The 21,333-nt window shown below is 41.1% G+C and overlaps 4 protein-coding genes across 4 annotated transcripts in view; 3 read left to right on the plus strand and 1 right to left on the minus strand.

The window, feature by feature from the left end:
- The window catches only part of LOC142898369 (NACHT, LRR and PYD domains-containing protein 12-like), a 487,638-nt gene that overhangs the window by 459,944 nt on the left and 6,361 nt on the right, over positions 1 to 21,333 (plus strand). The window lies entirely within an intron of this gene.
- Positions 1 to 21,333, plus strand: part of LOC142898376 (NLR family CARD domain-containing protein 3-like) — a 153,089-nt gene that overhangs the window by 129,337 nt on the left and 2,419 nt on the right. Inside the window, exons 2-4 of the mRNA XM_076041314.1 lie at positions 18,989 to 19,138; positions 19,281 to 19,400; positions 21,106 to 21,227. Coding sequence (XP_075897429.1) covers positions 19,008 to 19,138; positions 19,281 to 19,400; positions 21,106 to 21,227 — 373 coding nt within the window. The 5' untranslated portion in view covers positions 18,989 to 19,007. The remainder of the gene's footprint in view (positions 1 to 18,988; positions 19,139 to 19,280; positions 19,401 to 21,105; positions 21,228 to 21,333) is intronic.
- The window catches only part of LOC142898370 (NLR family CARD domain-containing protein 3-like), a 417,525-nt gene that overhangs the window by 87,831 nt on the left and 308,361 nt on the right, over positions 1 to 21,333 (minus strand). The window lies entirely within an intron of this gene.
- On the plus strand, positions 8,951 to 13,509 carry LOC142898422 (leukocyte elastase inhibitor-like). Its single transcript, XM_076041353.1, has 8 exons — positions 8,951 to 9,127; positions 10,299 to 10,439; positions 11,456 to 11,570; positions 11,653 to 11,795; positions 12,366 to 12,443; positions 12,548 to 12,637; positions 12,730 to 12,910; positions 13,241 to 13,509. The coding sequence occupies exons 1-8, from the start codon at positions 8,951 to 8,953 to the stop codon at positions 13,465 to 13,467; spliced, it is 1,152 nt and encodes a 383-aa protein (XP_075897468.1). The 3' UTR covers positions 13,468 to 13,509.

Consider the following 21,333-nt stretch of genomic DNA (forward strand, 5'->3'; position numbering starts at 1 on the left):
TTAACTTTAGTGTATTAAAGTTAGAAAAATCAATTAAAAGTGGTCAAATATGTTATATTGTTGACTATAATTAAAGACAAAACTGCCTTCATCACAGCTTTCCATAAATGGATCTTTATTGATTTATTCAGAAAAAGCTTTGGTAGCTCATTCTCAGAACAGCAGCCTCAGATTTCTTCTTAGACATAAGATTTACAGTACACAGAAAAAACAATAAAGGGAAAAATGGGACGGGTACATTTCCAGCTTGTTATTTAAGTTATTAGGCTTAGCAACACAGCTATTAACGTTCGTTTGAAACGGTTGTCAACATTAACAGAGTGAACTGGACTTAATAACAGGAGTGCTGCATTATTCTGCTGAGTATCAGCTGCGCTGGGTGTGTAAGCCGGGCCATCCAGCTGCGGTGCTGATCCGACGCCACGCGTGCCAAAAATCCACACAGATGTCACTCGATCAAGGAGCAAATCTGCATCAGATGAGATCAGCTGACTTTGCGTGTGCAGTGTGTACGCTGTGCACAGCGGTGTGCACTCTGTGTGTTAATAAGGAAAAGGCATAGAAGAAAGTGGTGCGCAAAAGCAGGGTAGTGACAGAATTAATGCGCATTATTGATATCTGTCGCATGTGTACCTGCACATGCATGCTTATTAACACACGGGTACTGTGGAATATATTTTCTACTCACCTACAGTGGGAACGGCATTGAACTCACTGGGAGCAGCTCCCCCTGGTGTTAAAACTAAGAAGTGCAATAAATTCAGGCAAAAGTTGACCATATTGCCATGTTCTATTCTATTTATAAAATGTCTTGCGGGCCAATTAAAAATGGACTGCGGGTCGCAGTTGGCCCGCGGGCCGTAGTTTGGACACCCCTGGGCTAAATAATTACGCACAGTGCCAAAAGTATAAATCAAGAATCAATGACACTTCACTTTGACTGACTGGTTTATCAGCCGCAGCCTGCATTTTCTGGGTGTGTGGGGTGATGACTTGTCCTAGACACGCAGGTTGACTGATTTGAGGGCATGATAGTCAGTTTCACTTGGCAGACTTTGGTTTTAAAAGTGTAACTTGAAACCAGGAGAAAACAAAAGCCAAACAGAACAGTGGAGATGCAGGTTGGAACACGATTTGTGTTTTGTCCACTCATTGACAAGAGAGTTTGCCTTTTACTGAATGAATGAAACGCTCCCAAATGCCACCTTGATGTGAGGCTGTTGGTGTATTAAAACTCCATCTAATCCCATCTTGAATTAAAACACCTGGGATTTTTTCATTATTCAACGCAGCAAGATTTTGTTTCAACTCTTTGTTGGCTCCAGCGAAATTGGTGCCACTGTGTTGACACAGGAACTCTTCTGCAAATAAATCTGCGGATGAAATTAATGAAATGCAAGAGTTTGTATCAAGAGTTTGTGGCGCCTCCAGGTGCACAGCACAACTGGTCAGGCAGGTGAAAATCACTCCATACCTTTTGTGAAGGCTTCTTCCTCTTTTGACCTCCAGGGGGCCAAAATAATCCACTCCAACATCTGTAAAAGGAGTTTTGTCTGGCAACATCCTTTCCTCAGGGACGTCTGCCATCTTCTGCTGTCCAAGTTTTCCCCTGTAACGTCTGCAGACTGTGAATTCTGTAACTGTCGTTCTTGCAGCAGTGGAGTTGGCATCAATTATCCAATATTTCTGTCGAAGTCTGTGCAACATGTGGTTTCGACCTGCGTGTCTGAGTTGTTGATGAACATGGCGTAACACATGCACCTCTTTTGCCAGGATAACAGGCTGCTTGCTTTCTGATGGTAACGCTGACCGATGTAAACGACCTCCAACTCCAAGAAGGCCACCATCTAGTACAGCATCCAACTCCTAGAGAGCACTGTCCTTGGCAATGTTGTTTGAGCCACGTGTCAGTGAGGCAATTTAATTTTTAAATCTGTGTTTCTGAACAAAACAAATTATTGCCTTTTCTGCCTGATCATAACTTTGTGTAGTCAAGATCTTCCCTCCAAGTGTGGCTTTGAAACACTGAAGCTTCTGATTGAGAGAATTTGTTGCTGCAGTTTCTTTGTCACTTTCAGTGGCTTTAAGTTCCTTTCTCTTTTGGCTAAAGGAGCAAAAGAACATTTTTAAGCTCAAGGAACCAGGCAACAGATGAATGAGGCGAGTTGTGGGATCTTCTGGTTGCTTGACAATTGCACACACTGCTGAACTTCTTTTAATGTCTGGGTCGTGCTGAGGGAAGATGCCTCCTTTCCCTGGTTCCCTCGGGCATTCGTTGATCGGAATAACGGAGACGAGGCCAATAGTCAAAGTTAACAATTTAATTGTGACAGTATCACTGTCGCTGAAGAGGTCTCCTACTCTGCTCATTAGCCTATCACTGCAGAGGACAAGGGCATAAAAGTAGGCTGCGCCCCTCCCTCGCCCTCTTGCTTCCGGACCCGAAGGCTGCTTCCGTTTTCCCGGCATTCTGGTTGCTCTGCTGCCTTCTTTGCGGGTGGGTACCTGGCTGCATTGTTTGCATGTTGTTTTAGCTCTCAGTTGCTTCATTTCGTATTTTTCTTAAAAGCTTTGTTTAGTGGTCCATTGTGGTCAACGGGACGCTGACCAGCCGCTTTGTGTGCCCGAGTTTTAAGAGGATCAGGTGCGACATTTTAGTATTTAAATTATATCATGGCTTATTAGCATAGGTGCGTAGTGCCTCACCTGTCCGTTCTTTTTACAGTGTTTCCTGAACACCTCACCTCACTACAGCCGCCAGCTAGCACAAAGCTGCGCAGAGCCTCCTCGTTGTTCTCCTCACCTGGAGGACGCTTGGTGATCAAGACCTGTGGCCCAAAACTCGGTCCAGCAAGATAAGTGCTGGAACACTGCTGCTTCGCCCGCACTTGATTGTGCTCGCCGCCCCGTACAGACGGTGGACGGTGCATGTTGCTTCCGTCCTGCCTTGGTTTTACTTGTTGTTTTCCGTTCTCGTTGTCTTTTTCTTTGTTTGTTTACGTCGCCTGCTGATGCCGTTGCATCGACTTTTGTGGCAGTGGGTCCGAAAGTTGCGGCTCATTTCCGCTGACCCTCAGACAGCAGACGTTACTATCAAGTCGCCGGCCCAGCTACAGTGGCGTGCGTGTGTGTATGCGTGTGCGTTGTTGGTGTGTGTGTGTTGGTTGGTGGGAACTAGTGAGTGTGTGTGGGTGAGGGGGGGGGGTCGTCTTATCTAAGTCTTGTACTATCAGTTTGTTTTGTTTAATTTAAGTGTCTTGTATTGCTTGGGTTTATTGATTTATTATTTGTCTTTCATGTCAAGTCAATGATTATGTCCTCTTTGTTTTTCCTTGTTGATAACTCTGGCCAGAGACAGTTTTTGTTGTTTGCTCTTCTGGTTATTTCTGGTTAGGTTACTAGTATTCTGATTTTCAACTCACCTGCCTCCAACACCTAATTGCTTGGGGTTCTGTTTGTGTGTGTGTGTGTGTGTGTGTGTGTGTGTGTGTGTGTGTAAAATTGCATTGTTTGTTTTTGCTATTTCAGTACATGTGACCAATTTTAGGGAACTTTTAGTAACCAACTGTTTATCTTTTCTTCTGTAGTCGCTGAGAGCTGCTGGTGGTGGCGGTGTCCCGGGTGGTGGGCCCCTTCGAGTGCTGTGACCCAGGATTGTGGTTGTTTTCTTCTTTTTTTTTTGCACTTCACTTTCTTTGCAGGTGTGTCACGTGTGAGTGGGGTGTTCCTTGTTTTCTTTGGTTCCTCCCCCGTTTGGCCCCCTCATCGGTAAGCCTCAGTTTCTACTGCAGAATAAGGAGCTCAGTAGCTCCGTTTTAAATGTTGGTTTGTTTGTTCTTTTTATTTTCAATGTTGAATAAAAGTTGGTTTCATATTTTAAACATTCTGAACCATGTCTCCTACTCCTTCCTCGTATAACTTACCTGTGTGCCTAATTATTACCTTTGTGTTTAGTAGAACTCCCTGGGTGGAATTCCCAGGGTGGCGTTGTCGGTTCCTTTTCATTTTGTTGAATTCACAATATTAAATCTTGCTTTATCGGAGAGCTATAGCCACTCGCATCGCCACAATAGCAAGTGTCATCTACGAAGGTTTGTTGTTGCACAATTGTGATTGGTGACCTAGCTGAAGGACGTAATGATGAACAATAAATGTGACACTGTAATGTCAAATTACTGAAGTAATTACTGAGATATTAAACATTTCTTGACTTCGGTTTTAAGAGTTGAATTGAGAGGAATTGTCCCATTCCTCTTTTGTTCCGTGGATTGGACCAGCTTCAAGAGTTGGAGACGTGATTCCCAAGACTGAGATCCTGAAAGGTCTCACGAGGAGGCCAACCACAGATCCTAAAAGATGTAAATGTGCATGCTTGGATGAGGATGAGCTTCTTCAGTTGATGGGACTCAAAAAAGGTGATATTTTTTATCAGCTGTCCATTATTTTTTGCATATTTTCCCAGTTACCCATTGGCTTGTGCTGCTGTGATTAGTGTTCATATTCACCTCTGGAATTCAGTTGTTACTTTTTTATTATGCCACCTGCAAGGCAAGCAACAGTGAGCTTATTAAAGCTTGCACAGACCTGGGTGTTCCAACAGAAGGATCTGCGACTGACTCGTTAAACAGACTGGAAGAAATTGTACTCTACAAGAATGTTTATCCTAAAATGTTTACAAAGCTACAGAGAAGGGGGGGCAAGGATACAAATGTATACTCCTTTAACGTTCACTCCAGTGTTATTTAAGTTTAATGAAATTTGGTTATCACAAAAACATCATTTGGTATATATCTTTCTTTATGTACTCCTAGGTTGTTCTTTTCCTTTGACCTCATCTGTAGGTACACAGTTTAAGAATAATTTAATATAAGACTGTATCAATGTTTGGCGACTTTCTTGTATTTGTAACATCAGCAATCACTTGTCTCCATTTAGGTGGTGTACTACACATGGGGTGCACTCACTCTGTCGTCTGCTATTGTTCCCCACTTCTCTGGTAAGGGAGTGCAAGGGACCTTGCAGATGACCTTTTAAACTCTGTAAACCCTCCAAACATTCTGTATTGAATATTGCTGGTGCTTGGCTTTGTATAGTCATATTAAATGTGAGAAATGTAGAAGTTTTGCTTCTCAGTCAGCAGTTGAACATTCAGCTGTCTGAAAGAGGCTTAAAGACTGTAGCTGTTGCATGCTCCTTCATTTATGTTTATGAAATTGTAGGCGGTTATACCCGCAAAGTGCAGGAGGAGGATTGGGCCAAACGTGAGACCTGCAACGGCTGGCTGCACAAGGACTGTGCCAATTACAAGGCCAGTCAGTCATCTGATTTTTTTATCCTGTGGGTGTGTCCTGCCTGAGCCATACTCCTTCACCAGGTTTGACCAAATGATTCGTCACCCTTCTTCCACTTAATCAATTAAAATCTTAAATATGTATGTCAATAACTGATCTTTGAGAAATTACATACTCTGCTACTTTATTTTATTTTTTTAATTTACAGCACTTTGACCTGCCTCATGAGCAAAGGAGTAGAATGCCTCATTTCGAAAGAAAGAATACAGGTTTGTATTTATTTAGTTACTCGTATAGTAAATGTTGCAACTAACGATGTTAACAGATGTCATTCTTAAAGGCACTGAAAGAAATGTTGGAACGCGGGGAGAGGAAGTCCAACAGGATGTACCTGTGGCAAAACCCTGGCAGTAATAGTGGACTTAAACAGATCCTTAATACAAAACCAACATGTTTCAGTGAGGGCCATGTAAGTCAAAGTATTTAAAAGTGGTAACTTTATCAAAGTGCCAGAAAATGAGTGACCTAATTGATTTGGTGAAGACTGTGTAGTCCTATCCTTGGACTACAGTCTGGAGAAATGCTGACTTCATCGTTGACTTCATCATTGACGTGACGGTGCCAGAGGTATCTTCAATTTCAGTTGGGCAAAGACTTTTATTTCCATTGATATCCAATTTCTACTGTCCTAACAGTTTTTAGGTTTTATTGTTTACTTTATCACCCATTGACCCCATGGATTGTCTTTCTTGTCATGGATCTATTTTTCTTCTTCTATCGTCCACTAAAATGTGTTCTGTTTTGTAGGCCACCATAGACATCTTGATGCGGCATGAGCACTTTCCGAGGTTCCATACCGAAACAATCCTTGGAAGTGTCATCGATGAGTGACTTCAGGTGGATGGGTTGTTTGACTTCTGTAAATAAATGTTAATTTTTTTGGATTCTATAATCTGTGATTTTTGCTGAAATATTGTTTTTTTTACACAAATGCACACGTTTCAGTAGGTATGATTGTTGGGATTAGTGCGTATCTAGCGTCAGAAAGGAGGAAGACAAGCGTAATGGTATTAACCTGCTGCTGAAGAGTGATAGTTTACATTGTTCTCTTACAGTGTACAATGTCCTTTTGCAATAGTGTTTTGTTCTACGGTTCACATCCTTAAGGAATCCAAAACCACTTCACGGACCACTAAACTGGTCGCGACCAGTATCTTTAGCGCCCCTAGCGGTAGAGACCACTGGTCTGTGCCAGACCACTGAATTGGCTACAACCCCCTGTCCCTTCTCTCCGACTCTTGTGTCTTCTTCTCACTGGAAGCGTGTGTACGTGAGCTTGGAGGGGGTGCTTGTTTTATACACAGCTGTATTTCGCCTCACAGGCGGAAGTATATGTGACATAGTCCCTGTAAGCAACGCGGAATAAGTTGTTTAAATAGCGGGGGAAAAAAAACATGCATGTAAACTCCAAATTAGTGTAGACTTGTAAAAGTAGTGATACTTTAGTATTAGAATCAATCCTACACGGACATGTTTGATATCGGAAGTATCAATTCTTTGGAATTGATTCGCACATCACTAAAAAAATTATCATTTTGCACCGATTAATTAAAAGCCAAATGTTGGAACCTCACCAGTTTCTGTGGATGTGGAAGGAGAATTATTATTTTTTTATTTATTTAATCAACTTCGAGTGTTGTTGCTATTTGTTCGAAATCAAACAAAAACTTAATTAAATTAAATTTGATCAAACTCATCACGGACTTATCTCAGAATTCCCAATGTGAAAGATCTGGATTTTTACAGCTTATTGTCCAAGAAAACAACTAACCTACTTATATCAACCTCAGGTAAGATTAGCAAACAAAATACCAACTTCAGTGTGAACAAGCTCTTACATCAACATTGACACTGCCAAGAAAAATTGGAAGTGTTCAGTTTGTTGAGGCGTGGAAGGTAAAAAAAATGCCCTAAGCTTACCTTACAATGCAGAGTATTCAAATGATGCAATTCTTATCTGTGAGTCATCAGTCCTGTAGACGAGCAGGTTTTGGCATGAACTGCCTTGCCCTTGTGATTCAGTCACTGCCGAGTGCCAACAATGAAGTGCGCCATGAGAAAGCTTTGCTGTGCCCGGAACATGATTTAATATATGAGCAAAGACAAGATGTCCTGGCAACTTTCTGTCAACTGCCTGTCAACTTTTGCAACATGCAAATGCACATACAAGGTGATATCAGCTTTTTTCATGACTCATAATTTTTTTTTTAAATCTATTAATCTTTGCTGATGACAACGCACAGAAACATTGGGCCCATCTGAGCAAAGAGGCCAAGGCGCCCAAAAGCAAACACAACACAATTCACACTGTCCACACCCAACACACCCAAACACACACCCACCTGCCCCCCCGCCACGTGTTGCGACAGGTTTAGCTCAAACATATGATATTGTATGATAAATCATTTTTAAATCATTGTGGAAGATCCTTCTAGAGGAGTGAAGGGTTTTCCAAGATATTGTATTTTACTATTCTGGATATTCCTGTTAAATTCAAAGCAACATGTCGACAAAACAATATTTTTTTTCCCAATCTGCATTTCTACTTTTCTGTTCTGCATTTGTACGTTTTCTTTTCTCTCGGTTTAAAGTTACACTTTTAAAGCCCAAGTCAGCCCCCAAATTAGTCAACCTGTGTATCTAGGACAAGTCATCGCCCCACACACCCAGCAAATGCAGGTTGCGAGTGGTAAACCGGTCAGCCGAAGCCGAGATGAAAGGCAAGGTTTCATAAATGCTTGACGTTTACACTTTTGACAGTGTAATTAATTAGCAGTTGAGTTAGCTCTTTTTACAGTATTCTGTTAGTTTGGGTGTGTCACTTTGAAAATAATAAAAGCAGGTGTCTTCTGAGAAATCTCACTGCCTTTTTCAAGACTGCAAGGCTGCAAGACGGAGAGAAAGTAAGTTTCATTCCATTAAAGTTTATAATCTTACTTTTTAAAAAAGTGTTGCGCTCAACTGCATGTGGCACGGTGGCGGTGCAGCTGTTTAGACCGGCTTGTTTATTTCATGTATGTATGTATTAAAGATGACTATAAGGTTTTCCTCAGCCACAGGGAAATAATACTATTAAAAAGAAACATATACATGAAAAAAATTACGCACATTTTAACTAGGTTGTGTTATTACAACCCTACAATTAAACTACAGAAAAGAGTTATTTGAATAATAAATCAAGATCCGTATTGTGAAACCACAAATAAATAATAATAACTATCTTAAAATTTGTAGGCATAGAATACTGTGCAACTTTGTTTGTGAGGTTTTTGTTTTTTCTATTTTTGTCAGTTGATTCCACAAAATGTCATTATTTTACATTGTAAACGAAAATAAACTATTCATTCATTTACTATTTGAATTCATGTTGTTGACCAGTTTACATTTCATGAATGTTCAATAAAACGCTTATTCATCAGCATTATGTAGATAATTTTAATCAAAATATTGTCCTCTTTGCACTACTTTTTGTTGCTGTAATGATGCAAATTTCCCCATTGTGGGATAAATAAAGGTGTTCTATTCTATTCTATTCTACAAATCTATGACAGTGGAGTGCATTTCAATCCTCGGCCCTTATTTCTTTATTCAGAGACACAATGGCAACACCGTCCCCTCTTTCCAAGGCCAACACAGCCTTCGCTCTGGACGTGTTGACAAAGCTGAGTGACGAGGACAAGACCAAGAATGTCTTCTTCTCCCCCTTCAGCATCTCGTCGGCCCTGGCGATGGCGCTGCTGGGGGCCCGAGGCAACACGGCTCAACAGATGTCAGAGGTAACCCAGTCGCACACACTTGGGCTCAAGACAAGTTGTCTTTGGGTAGGGGGGGGAGGACGTAGGCAGGCTGGCATATATGGTTAGGTAGAGCTCTGAGGCATCCTATATATACTTCATAACATAACAGATACATATACTTAATTCTTTTTTTCCCCTCTTCTGTAATTACCCACCACCCAATTTTTTTTTATTTCTATTTACCATTTTTTTCTGTTTGATAATTATAGGTATAGATTATTATACGCACACACACACCCATCAATTTTGACCAGCTCAGTGGTCTAGTGGTAGAGTGTCCGCCCTTAGACTGGTAGGGTAGGTTGTGGGTTCGATCCCCGGCATTGTCATACCAAAGACTCCCATACCCATTGCTTCCCTGCTTGGCACTCAGTATTTGGGGTTGGGATTGGGGGGGGTTAGATCACCTAATGATTCCTGGGCGCGGCACTGCGGCTGCCCACCACTCCCCTTGAGGGGATGATGGGTCAAATGTGGAGAACAAATTTCGCATATGGGATGTGACAATCCCTGGGACTTTAACTTAGATATTTTTTAACACATTCATTTAGTTTGTTATTCACTCTGTCTATCTGTTAATGTCATTGCTATGTTCTAGCACCCTAAAAATGTAAAAATGAGTGCAGTTAAAAGGGGTTTGACACCACTAATATATATACACATATATATATATATATATGTGTGTGTGTGTGTGTGTGCATACATATGTATATATACATATATATGTATATGTACATACACATATATATATAGTGTTGTGTGTGTTTGCGTACTTTATATCCTATATTTATAGTGATAATCACATTTTCAATTTCATCCATAGGTCCTCCATTTTAACGATGCAGAAAAGTCTGAGTTTTCAGAAGAACAACAACTACAAGGACTACAACAACAGCAACAACGACTACAACAACAACAACAACAACAACAACAACAACAACAACAGCAGCAGCAAGTCCAGGCCAAACTTCCAGAGGTAACACAAAATCAACAATTGCGCGAGCTGATGAACCTAAGACGGCACTTGGGTCAACCTCTGTCAATTTGGTAGCAATTGGTAGCAACTTGTATGCAAGCAAGATGTGTGACTCTGATCGGTCAATTGACGATTTAAATGCATTTTCGTAACAGTTTTGTCCTCTCTTCACAGCGGTTAAAAGCTAAAGCTCGTCAGGATGATGTCAGCGCTGGCTTTAAGGAACTACTGAGTGAGCTGAACAAGCCAGGGGCTCCGTATGCTCTCAGTGCTGCCAACCGACTGTACGGGGAGCAGTCTTTCCATTTCCTGAAGGTGTGTTTGTAATAAGCATGCCAGTTTTAATGCACACACACACACACACACACACATATATGTATATATATTAAGGGTGTCAAAGTTAACGCGTTATTAACGCATTAACTCAACGGCGCTTTATCGCCGCCAATTTTTTTTATCGCGGATCGCGCCATGCATTTAACGTCAGTTCACTGGACGTGGAAGCGAAGCGCCGAGCGCTTCCATTCGGCGCCCACGTTAATCAATGTGGTGGTTCACTCTAGACGCGAACAAGCGCGCGGCTCGCGTCATGCAGTTTTCTTTTCGGCGTCTGCTGTATTTTGTGCGCGAGCCGCGAGCGATCCTCGTCAATAGTACAGGAAGTCGCTAAAAATAAAAACGAGAAAATCCGGTGAATTTTCAAAATAAACTAATTTCAAAATAAAAACCGGATGACAAATTCGATCATATTTGTATGTTATATTTGGCAGTACATTGTATCAGAGTGCGTTAGTAGTACTTGTCATTGCTCCAACACAAATAAACATGCTGCATTTGCAGAAAGCAAGTATTTGCCTACTCCCATGTTGATATGATTATTAAAAAAATGGAAAAATATCAGTTTACGGTAGATTTAGTGCAGATAAAAAAATATGCGATTAATTTGCGATTAATCGTGAGTTAACTATGGAAAACCATGCGATTAATCGGATTAATTTTTTTAATCGACTGACAGCTCTAATATATATATATATATATATATACATATATATACATATGTATACATACATATATAAATATATATATATATATATATATATATATATATACATACATATATAAATATATATATATATATATATATATATATATATATATATATATACATACATGTGTAAATATATATATATATATTTATATGTAAATATATATACACACATTTACACATGTGTCAAGACAAAGGTGATTGTGTTGATATTAACTGTTCTATCAACCACCCTAAGTCAGTCAGGAATTGAAATTAACTCATCATAATGTTCTTGATCTTTCAGGAGTACCTGGAAAACATCAGCAAGTACTACGGTGAGCTAGAGTCTGTGAATTTCAAGAGTGGATTCGAAGCAGCAAGACTGAACATCAACAGCTGGGTGGAGCAACAAACTCAAGGTGTTTTTTTCTAGAAATGTAACAAATGTTTTCTTTAATTTGTGAAACATCTCAACTCATCCATGCCCATGCAATCTTTTAGGAAAAATCAAGGATTTGCTGGCTAATGGTGTGTTGGATAGCATGACCAAGCTGGTGCTGGTTAATGCCGTTTACTTCAAAGGCACCTGGGAGAGGATATTTGAGGAGAGCAACACTAGCGAGGCTGAGTTCAGAATGAACAAGGTACCACCGATCAGTGAAGCGACTGTCTAGTTGTCCCGTCAAAGTTTATGGTCTGTTAACAATTAATATATATGTATATATGTATATATATCTATATCTATATAGATACATATCTATATAGATACATATATATATACATATATATATATATATATATATATATATATATATATATATATATATATATATATATATATATATATATATATGTATGTATATATATATATATATATATATATATATATATATATATATATATATATATATATATACATATACATATATATATGTATATATATATATGTACATACATATATCTATATAGATACATATATATATATATATATATATATATATATATTTATATATATATATATATATGTATATATATATATATATATATTTGTATTTGTATTTGTTTTATCATGTCTTAATGAGCTGATGTCTTGTACATACAGTACCTGATACCCTTCAAACGCTGCAGTTTAAACCCTGCGATAAACATCACTGCAAAAGGTGATTTCACCTAGTTCCTTGATGCTAACATGTTTTTGTGTTTCCTCCTTGGAGAATGACAAGAAGCATGTGAAGATGATGTTCCAGGAGGCTAGATTTCCCTTCACCTTCGTTCCTCAAGTTAACTGCCAGGTCCTACCAATTTATTGCCTGTTATGAGCCGCCAGAAATACTGATTTCTTATCAGATAAAAAAATCAATCACGATAATTATGCTTGAAATGCTCCCTTGAACAGATCCTGGAGTTGCCTTACAAAGGAAGAGATCTCAGCATGTTCATCTTTTTACCTCAAGAAGCAGCGGACGGTACTACAGGCCTGGAGAAGGTGGGACAGAAACTTGAACACATATTTATAAGAAAAACAAAACAACAACGACACATTCAGAAAAGTGATAAAGTCATCCAATCACCCACCAGCTGGAGGCGGAGCTGACCTATGAGAACTTTGTGGAGTGGACTCAACCGACTAGGATGGACGTTGTCAAGGTCCAGGTGAAGATGCCAAGGTTCAAGATGGAGGAGGAGTACGGACTGAAAGACGTCCTGGTCAGCATGGGGATGGTCGATGCCTTCAGCGCCTCACTGAGCGACTTCACTGGTAGGACACTTGTCTTGTTCCAAACTTGAAACAAATCTTATTCTTACTTGTATGCATTCTTGTATTTTCTTCTATTCTACAAAGCTCATAGGGAGGAAAAAAGGGTTAAGATTCCTTTGGAAGGACAGTCACTCCACAATGGAATGTTTGGGGTCATTTTTTTTTCAGACCAATCAAGTGAAATTGGATCAATGCTCACGGCACACCTGACATTATCTCACAAGTGCACTAGTGCGTTGCGGCACAGTGGTGGAGAAACACTTGGTTCGACTATAATACAGAGCATCTATGAAATATATCTCCCATCTGACATATAGCTCTCTCTGACAGGCATGTCTCCAGACCACAGCCTCACTCTTTCAGATGTGGTCCACAAGGCATATGTCGAGGTCAACGAGAAGGGAACAGAAGCTGCTGCTGCAACTGGTGTGGTCGTGGTCACTATGATGTACGAACCTCCAAAAGAGTTCACTGCAGACCACCCCTTCTTGTTTTTCATTCAACACAACCCCTCCAGGAGCATTGTCTTTGCTGGCAGATGCTGCAACCCAGAGTGAGATCTGCAGCCCTGTGGGTGATTTTAATTCATAAGGGCTTTGGGTTTTTTTTTTTAATTGCTGCTCTGTATTTCAAATCTAGTTGGAGTTTCTTTATTTCTAAACCTTGACTTAACGTCTGAATCACTTCACACATCACATCACTGATTATAAATGACAAAAAACTGTTGCTCATTACAACTGTTTAAATAATTCAGTAATTCTCATTGTGTGGCAAACAAGAATAAAGACATGAATTGCCTTGATTGAAAACTCATTGACTGATGCTTGACTCAACAATGTCAATTCATACGTGTGTGTGTGTGTGTGTGTGTGTGTGTGTGTGTATGTATGTATGTGTGTACATACTTTATTAGCTTAATAATAAGTGGAAGTGCTTGCTGTCTTTGTCTAATAATTTTAATCACCGTAAGTAATATTGTACTGATAGTTGCACAAATCAATTTCACCGTTCCCTTGAGATATCAAGTGAACTGGATCGAACCTGAGCTATTTACTGGCAAAATAACACAAACACAATGATGAAATTAACGCTGTTGTCTGCAGAATCAAACTGAATTATCTGCTGATTCTTGCTAATTGGGCCTTTGGATAGGAACTCTGTGTATAGGTTGCTTCTGAAAAACAATGGTAATGACCTTTTTTTTTTTTTTCCTCATTCCACGTTACTTGGATTTCTGAAGATTTTCTTCAACATAGTATGCTTTATCGTTATCTGTCGGTAGACGGGTTGAGTTAGGGCAACTGGACCTGTTCTTGTGATCTCGAAGATGTTTCGCCTCTCATCCAAAAGGTTTCTTCAGTTCTCAAAAAAGGGGTTGGAGAGTCCCAGGTACGTTTGTACATTGTGAAAGATTGTTTGGGTTTGAGACAATCTCCCTAATAATTTTGGCCAGTCTCCTCATCATCTACTGTGGGCGCTCCGGTCAGAGAGTCACAAGACAGCAGGACTCGGTGCACTCCGGGGACTTATTGGTGAACAGGCAGTAATGTGTGGTTTCTGGAATGATCACAAAATATCATCAGAAAAGCATAGGAAAAATATAACTTAGTGGAAAAGCAGCCATTGCGAGGACACCCTTGGACTTCCACGTAGGAACAACGTACATGTCCACTATGTGTACATCTTCACCCTGGATTGGTAGAAAAGTTCCTATTCACAGTATTGAGTGCAAAGTCTTGTGAGAACAGTGCTATCCACAGGACGTCCTTACTGTCATTCAGTGTTACTTTGTCAAAGGAAAACACTGTTGAAAGAAGTGTAGAGCACAGTATATGAATAATTATCAAAGCCTTACGTGGCATTGGGCAGCTTCTTTAATGAGCTGGAAGCATGCATTTCCAACCTGGAAAATAAAATCATTGAATCCACGCCAAGTATGCTGCATGCCTCCTTCACCACCATTAGTTGCAATACAGGTGCAGCTGTCTTCATCCTGTCATTTCACTGACATTGGGGACACTGCTCAACCTGAAAAGAAAGCTGTTGTTTAGACTCTGACAATCACCTAAATTTTTAGACCCTGCAGTAAACTGCTCTTTTGAAGCATGATGTGATCTAGCAAATGGCTTGATGAAGACTTGACTGATGGTTTGGTGTTTTTTCCAGGGACTTCACCAGGAACAAATGAGCAAGCAGTGGAAAACACGGAGTCCATGTTAGTCTGTGAATCAAACCTTTACAAACTAACGTGTGAAGATTTTACATGTTAGTTTGATTCCATCATTTTGGTTCAATTATTCAACAATTTCAGGGGTGTGGCATGTGCAAAGTCATAACCGTCAAACATTCCTATAGATCAGATGTGCCCAAAGTCCGGCCCACCAACTGATTTTAAGCGGCCAGCGGCTTCACTCGGAAAACACGACACCATCTCTTCAATCTCCACCGCTGGACTCCCCGACGCTATGCCAGCCGGACCCCAACCATCGCCATCTCCACCACAGACCAGCCCCCGCCCACCACCACCATCCCGTCAACGATCGCGATCCGCCGCACACAATCCGCCGCCCCCCCGTCAACGGATCTCCACTGTGTTGACCCACGGGTCTTTTAAGATGACCAGTTTTGGCCCGCAATGAAAACAGTGTGGGCACCCCTGCTGTAGATGCATTAATAACTGAAGAGGTCTCACCCATTTCTTGACATCCTCGGACAAAGTCGCCCAGCGATAAGATGCTGGAACTATTTCCTGGGTTCTCCTTGCGCCGAAGTGACCTGCATTGTCATGGCACTCATGAGGACATCTGGCAAGTGCTTCTCATCCATCACCACCATTCTGGGCTTTCCATCCTTTCCAAGAGGAAAACAGCAGCCCATCTATTGCAGAATTTGCAGCAGGAAAAAAAATCCTCCATTTCACATGGAGTAGGTAACACGTGACTGCAGCTTGTTTCATTAATAAAATATAAATATTACTTACCGTTGACCAAGGACTGTTTTGACTCCCTCCCAATCACCCTTTACTGCTGTCCATATTCTTGGAGTGAATGGTGTGTGTGTGTGTGTGTGATATATGATATATATGATGTGTAAATGTAGTGTTTTAATTCAGTGTAGAACATGTCACTCTCCACTGTCTCACTCTCCATTTTTTGCTCTCTCCAAACTACTCTCCTCACTCTCCACAGAGTGAAACTGTTTTCGCTATTTATTTATTTATTCTTGTTGACCTACTTTCCCACCCTCCCGCCTGTAACTGCACTGTGTAACTTTCAAGCGCACCCCGACACGCCTTCCTGTGTCGTCATCACATAGAGGACGAACCACTGAACGACAACGTCACACGTTTATTTAGAGGCGGTTTTACAAAATACTGTTACAAATACATAAGACTGTAAAATGAGGGAATGGAACCCAGTCAGTAACCTCGATGAAAGACGAAGTAATAAAAGTGTTGAACGTTTGCTGCGACGTTATTGTCAATGTCTGTTTTGCATTTCATATTGGTGTTTTGCCTCAACACACACGAGCGCCCCAGCGAGGCCACTATTTATATTTTCCCACATCAATAAACACGCGCTGCAGCGCGTTGACTTCGTCACTTCGCCATTTCCAGCCAAAGCTACCCAGAGCTGCTTTCAAGAGCTTCAGATGGACACACGGAACATTTTGTGAACACCTTCTGATAATGAATCTTTTTACACACACAAGGTATAAATGATGTGGAACCTCAGGAGTCGGCGTCCTGTCTTTCTCAGCGAGCCACACCAACGGGACGAGCTCGCCATCGCTTTACAAAGAAACCCGGAATTGTTGCACACTTTTCAATGTGGTCACACACACTGGAAAAGTCTAGCTAGCAACCCAAGATTAGATCGTAGCTATGCATTACAATATTAATCATCGCTACATGGGGTACACTTGAAATGAGCACCAAACTGTTGAAAAAGAAAGAAGGGCTTGAGACGCTGGCGACCGTTTCTCCACTCCAAGCCTCCTCAGCGGGAAGAGGAAGTAGCTTCAGCTCTCTAGTGACTCAGAGATGTCGCTACACTGCCGCCTATTGACCAACCAAGTGAAGTTAGCTCATGATAGTTGAGTGTACACATTAAACGAATGCTTTATGTGAATTGGCTTCTCCTTCAAAAAAAGAAATGAAAACCCAGAATGGCGTTCAAACGTTCCATGAAAAAAATAAAATAAATAATAATAATAATAATAATAATAATAAATGCATATCTCACAACTTCGAACAAACACTGTGTGTGCGTCACACTGACACTGTTAATAAGAATTACTGATGTCATTTTCACAATGTTTATTTTTCTCTGTTCTGTAAATGTGCTGAACTTTGACCCCAAAGCCAAGGTTCTCTCAAATAATCCCCTTCTAAAATATCCTTTCCTTTTACATTGAACTACACAACAGAAACAAAAAAACTTCAAGCAACAACTGCAACAAATAATAATTGAACAACTTAGAACAGAGAAAAAAAAAACAGTAACCAGCGTGTTTTTCCAATGTGAGCAGGAAAAAGTTCCAACATTTGTGTCCAAATGTAGGGCGTAAAAGTTAAAAGTCAGAAATAAATACTCAAGTCAAGTACAGATACTTGTAAAATTGTCTTAACAACAGAGACAAAGTATTTGTACTTTGATACCCGCCACATGGACGGCTGTTCTTGTCTGGAGTTTGATGGTGTGATGAAGAGTCACTGAACACATCCACAAGCTGAGAGGCGGTGGACACGGTTCAAAAGTACACCTGTTGTGTTTAATGTGTTGTTTGTGAGCTTCTCTTGAAAATCTCTGACAATAATCGTCAGAATAAATCTTGATTTTCTTAAGAAAATAAAAAAAAGGGTACGATCGCAATTATGAAGTCATGATAAACATTCTGATGACATTGGAGCTCATTTATGATGCTGGAAACTGTGTGTGTGGATGTGTGTGTGCGTGTATGTGTGTGTGTGTGTGTGTGTGTGTGTGTGTGTGTGTGTGTGTGTGTGTGTGTGTGTGTGTGTGTTGCTTATGGGTGTGCCAGTAAGAGTGAGGTGTGCTATGGACTTTGGCCTTGTTTCTTCATAAAATGAGGAACGGCAGAAGCAGGAAGAGAAGTCCCACTTATTTGTGTCAGGCTCCATTTTGAGACGTCGCAGTAGCAGCAGCATTAACAGCACCACCACCACCACAGCAGCAGCAGCAGGTGAGTGGTCACTGTGTTTTTTGTATTCCGATCGGCAAAAAACACACAAAGTAACCAAGTGCTAACACTCCAAATCCGTTTTGACATCCGAGTCGCAACGCATAAAAACGCATTCGTCACGGACGTGCGAACAGAATGCAGCTCAGTCCACATTAAGGACCGCCTACTCCACTCACCTCTCCCGTGTACGTACTTGGTCGGCGGCCCAACTTCCGCCGTCATCATTATAAAGTTACAAACAAGAAGCGAAAACAAATCATTTTTGTTAGACTCTTTTATTAGCATGCTAAGAAATTTCATTCCGCATTAGCGTATTTTGTCAGTAGAGCAGCGGTCGCAGTTTCCCACATATGTGATTAAATGTGCGACGTTGCATCCCAAATTTACCAGCCACTGTTGATCCGAAAATAAAGTCGTCACCACTCTGTCTCACCAGTCATTACTCCTCGTTCGGATCCATACGAGTTGCAGTAGAATTAAAACGAGTGACTTGATATAGTCCGCAAACAGGAAGTTGATTCTTATTCGCTGTCATGTAAAACTCGCCGTGGTTTTGCGCTTTACTGCCCCCAGTCGTTAAAAACGGAAATGACGCATGTTGCATTTGCATAGGTTCGGCGGGGGCGGGGGGTGTAATGCGATCACAAATGGCACGCTCGAGACGCATGCTAATGCTACGTGCGAACAGATGCTTCGAGATCCGTTCTCGTGATCCAATCCCCCAAAACAGTTACAAGCGACCAAGTGAAAACAGGGCCAAAGAACACATGAAATGTGGTCTCAGTCAAGGGGTCGAGGGTGGGACTGGTGGAGATCACTGAAGTCCCGATTCATCTTTCTCAGCTCACTGTCACTCTTGATGTTTCACCTCAGACTGACTCCAAGACTCAAGATGAGTCTTCCAGTGGAGCAAGAGGAGGACAGAGCAAAGTCTCCATGGTCCAGTGGGATGTCTTTTAAGGATGATGGGTCCATGTTTAAACCTCTAAACTTCAGTAATGAACCTGGAGCGTCTGGAACACAGTAAGAAACCAGGCTACCTGTATTATAAGAGGAATAGACAGACAATATAGTCTGATTTAAAAAGCTATGAATAATTTAGAAAACCTTTAATCTGACCAGAAGACTGAAACAAACGTGATGGGGAAATCATTTTTGTTTGCAGAGTTGTTTCCAAGACACAGAGTCTGAAGGCTGCAGGGTCCAGTGGGGTGTCTCTGAAGGATGAGGGGTCCATGTTTAAACCTATAAACTTCAGTAATAAACCTGGAGCGTCTGGAACACAGTAAGGAACCAGGCTACCTGTATTATATGATGACTAGACAGACAGCAGTAATGTGATTCATTGTGCCATCAATGTGAAACCTCCTGTTAAAGCTGTTGATCATTCAGAAAACCTTTAATTTGACCAAAAGGCTGAAACAAACTGTGTAAAGTACTTTTTGTTGTGTTTGCAGATTTGTTTTTTTATGCAATAAATTCAGCAGACAGTGAAAAGGTGTCAAAAGTTGTGGCCAGTGGTCAAGCCAAGAGAATCTTTTGTGGTGTATTGTCAGGTAGCTGCTGTGATGTGTAGATGATGAAGGAATCCTCGTTGACACCGACTTGATTAAATAGAAGTAAGTTTATTCCAAAAGAAGTCAGGCATCGATCAGGCACCATGGTCTGCCTGAGGGAGCTCTTGAGGCCAGATGTGAACAACTCCAAGGATGCAGCTCCAACACCACAGTTTTATGCACACAGATGTTAATGTAAACACGTTGTCACGAACTGGGCTGCAACGGCCGTGACGATAAGACGCAACACAAGGAAAACCAATTAAATTATTTTATTTTACAAAACTAACACAAAAAAAGGAACTTAAGTTAACATGAGGTGTGTAATCAGGAAAGCCATGAGTGTAAATAATGTTTATGTGATGTTGCAAGGTGTAAAAAATAAAGCAAAACCCAAACCAAGGTGCTGCATCAGGCAGTGTGGAAGAGAGAGAGAGAGAAGTGAGCAGCCAGAGCTTTTAAATGCTCCCTGAGCTCAGGTGCAGCAACTTCCCTGACAACCTAATCCATGTCCACTGCTACCTGCAAGGCAGAAGACAAGACAGGCAGGGCAGAGAGAGGGTCGTCAGTCACAGCGTATATCCTTTGAAGGGAATACCAGTGGCTGTCCCAGAGACCATGGAGGTGGTTGAGAGAACATGCATGAGAACTGTTAAACACATCATACAAGGTAGAGGGCGTTGGGAGGAACCTCTGCCTTTAAGTTGACATTCTTGCTTCCTCTGGCTAGAAGTCACCCATTCACAGATGGCATAATGAACTGCATGTTCATCCTGTTTTTGTATACAATGGCTGATGACGTATTGACCAAGAAGCTTCAGATACGACACTTTGACACGGTCACATTCATCATGTTGCACATGAGACTGAACTTTATGCAGTGGCAGGAATGTTTGATGCTCTGTCATAAAGTGCAGCTCAATTCCACTGAGATGAATTTCAATCCAAAGTTCAGTGCAATGTGACTCCACTGTCTCTGTCTGCTGAGAAACAAAGGGCCAGTTCCACAGAGCCACTGCTCAACCAGAGCCCACCAGGTGTCAACCACACCAGATAGAAAATATACATTTGATAGATGAATATGTCATCATCTAATAATATATTAGATGATGTGACAAGACCAGCATAGAAAACAGCTACAAATCGATTATAAGCGAAACGTCATGGTTGAAAATAAAGTCATTAATGGTTGCACTTTATTCTTTGTGGGTCAAATTCTTTGATTATGAAGCTGCATGAAGGGATTGAATTTAGAAAACCGAGCAAAAGACAAGAAGTGATTTGTGAAGAGCCGACTAGGAGGCCAGCAGGCTGTCAGTTAGTGTTGATGGAGACAATGATTCCATCCAACTAATGATGGTGTCAGAAAAACAGGCAACAAGTGATGGACACCAACAACTGATCCAATCAGTCAAAGCCAAAGTGTCTCCACAGGAAGACGGAGGGGAGTCCTGGTGGTGAGGAGCAGCAGCAGCAGCAGCAGCAGTCGTCCTCTGCTGTGTCTCAGGGTGGAGCAGGACTTCAAACTACCAACCACCCTGTCAGGACGTCTCACAGTAAGAGTGTCCACCTGCAAATCATCTCACTGTCACTGCAGAGGGACTATAGACTGACTGCAAACACAGTCGCTCATGGAGCTTTATTGACACAATTAGAATCTTG

The sequence above is a fragment of the Nelusetta ayraudi genome, unplaced genomic scaffold, assembly GCF_046127955.1.
Source record: "Nelusetta ayraudi isolate G7.1 ecotype Tasmania unplaced genomic scaffold, CSIRO-AGI_Nayr_v1 ptg000064l, whole genome shotgun sequence".
Classification (NCBI taxonomy): Eukaryota; Metazoa; Chordata; class Actinopteri; order Tetraodontiformes; family Monacanthidae; genus Nelusetta; species Nelusetta ayraudi.

Excerpts from the sequence above, each read along its gene's own strand:
- LOC142898422 (XM_076041353.1), top strand. The coding sequence starts at position 8,951 with ATGGCAACACCGTCCCCTCTTTCCAAGGCCAACACAGCCTTCGCTCTG. Across the intron at positions 10,440-11,455 it reads AGTCTTTCCATTTCCTGAAG|GAGTACCTGGAAAACATCAG; the intron begins GTGTGTTTGTAA and ends TTGATCTTTCAG. Across the intron at positions 12,911-13,240 it reads CTCACTGAGCGACTTCACTG|GCATGTCTCCAGACCACAGC; the intron begins GTAGGACACTTG and ends TCTCTCTGACAG.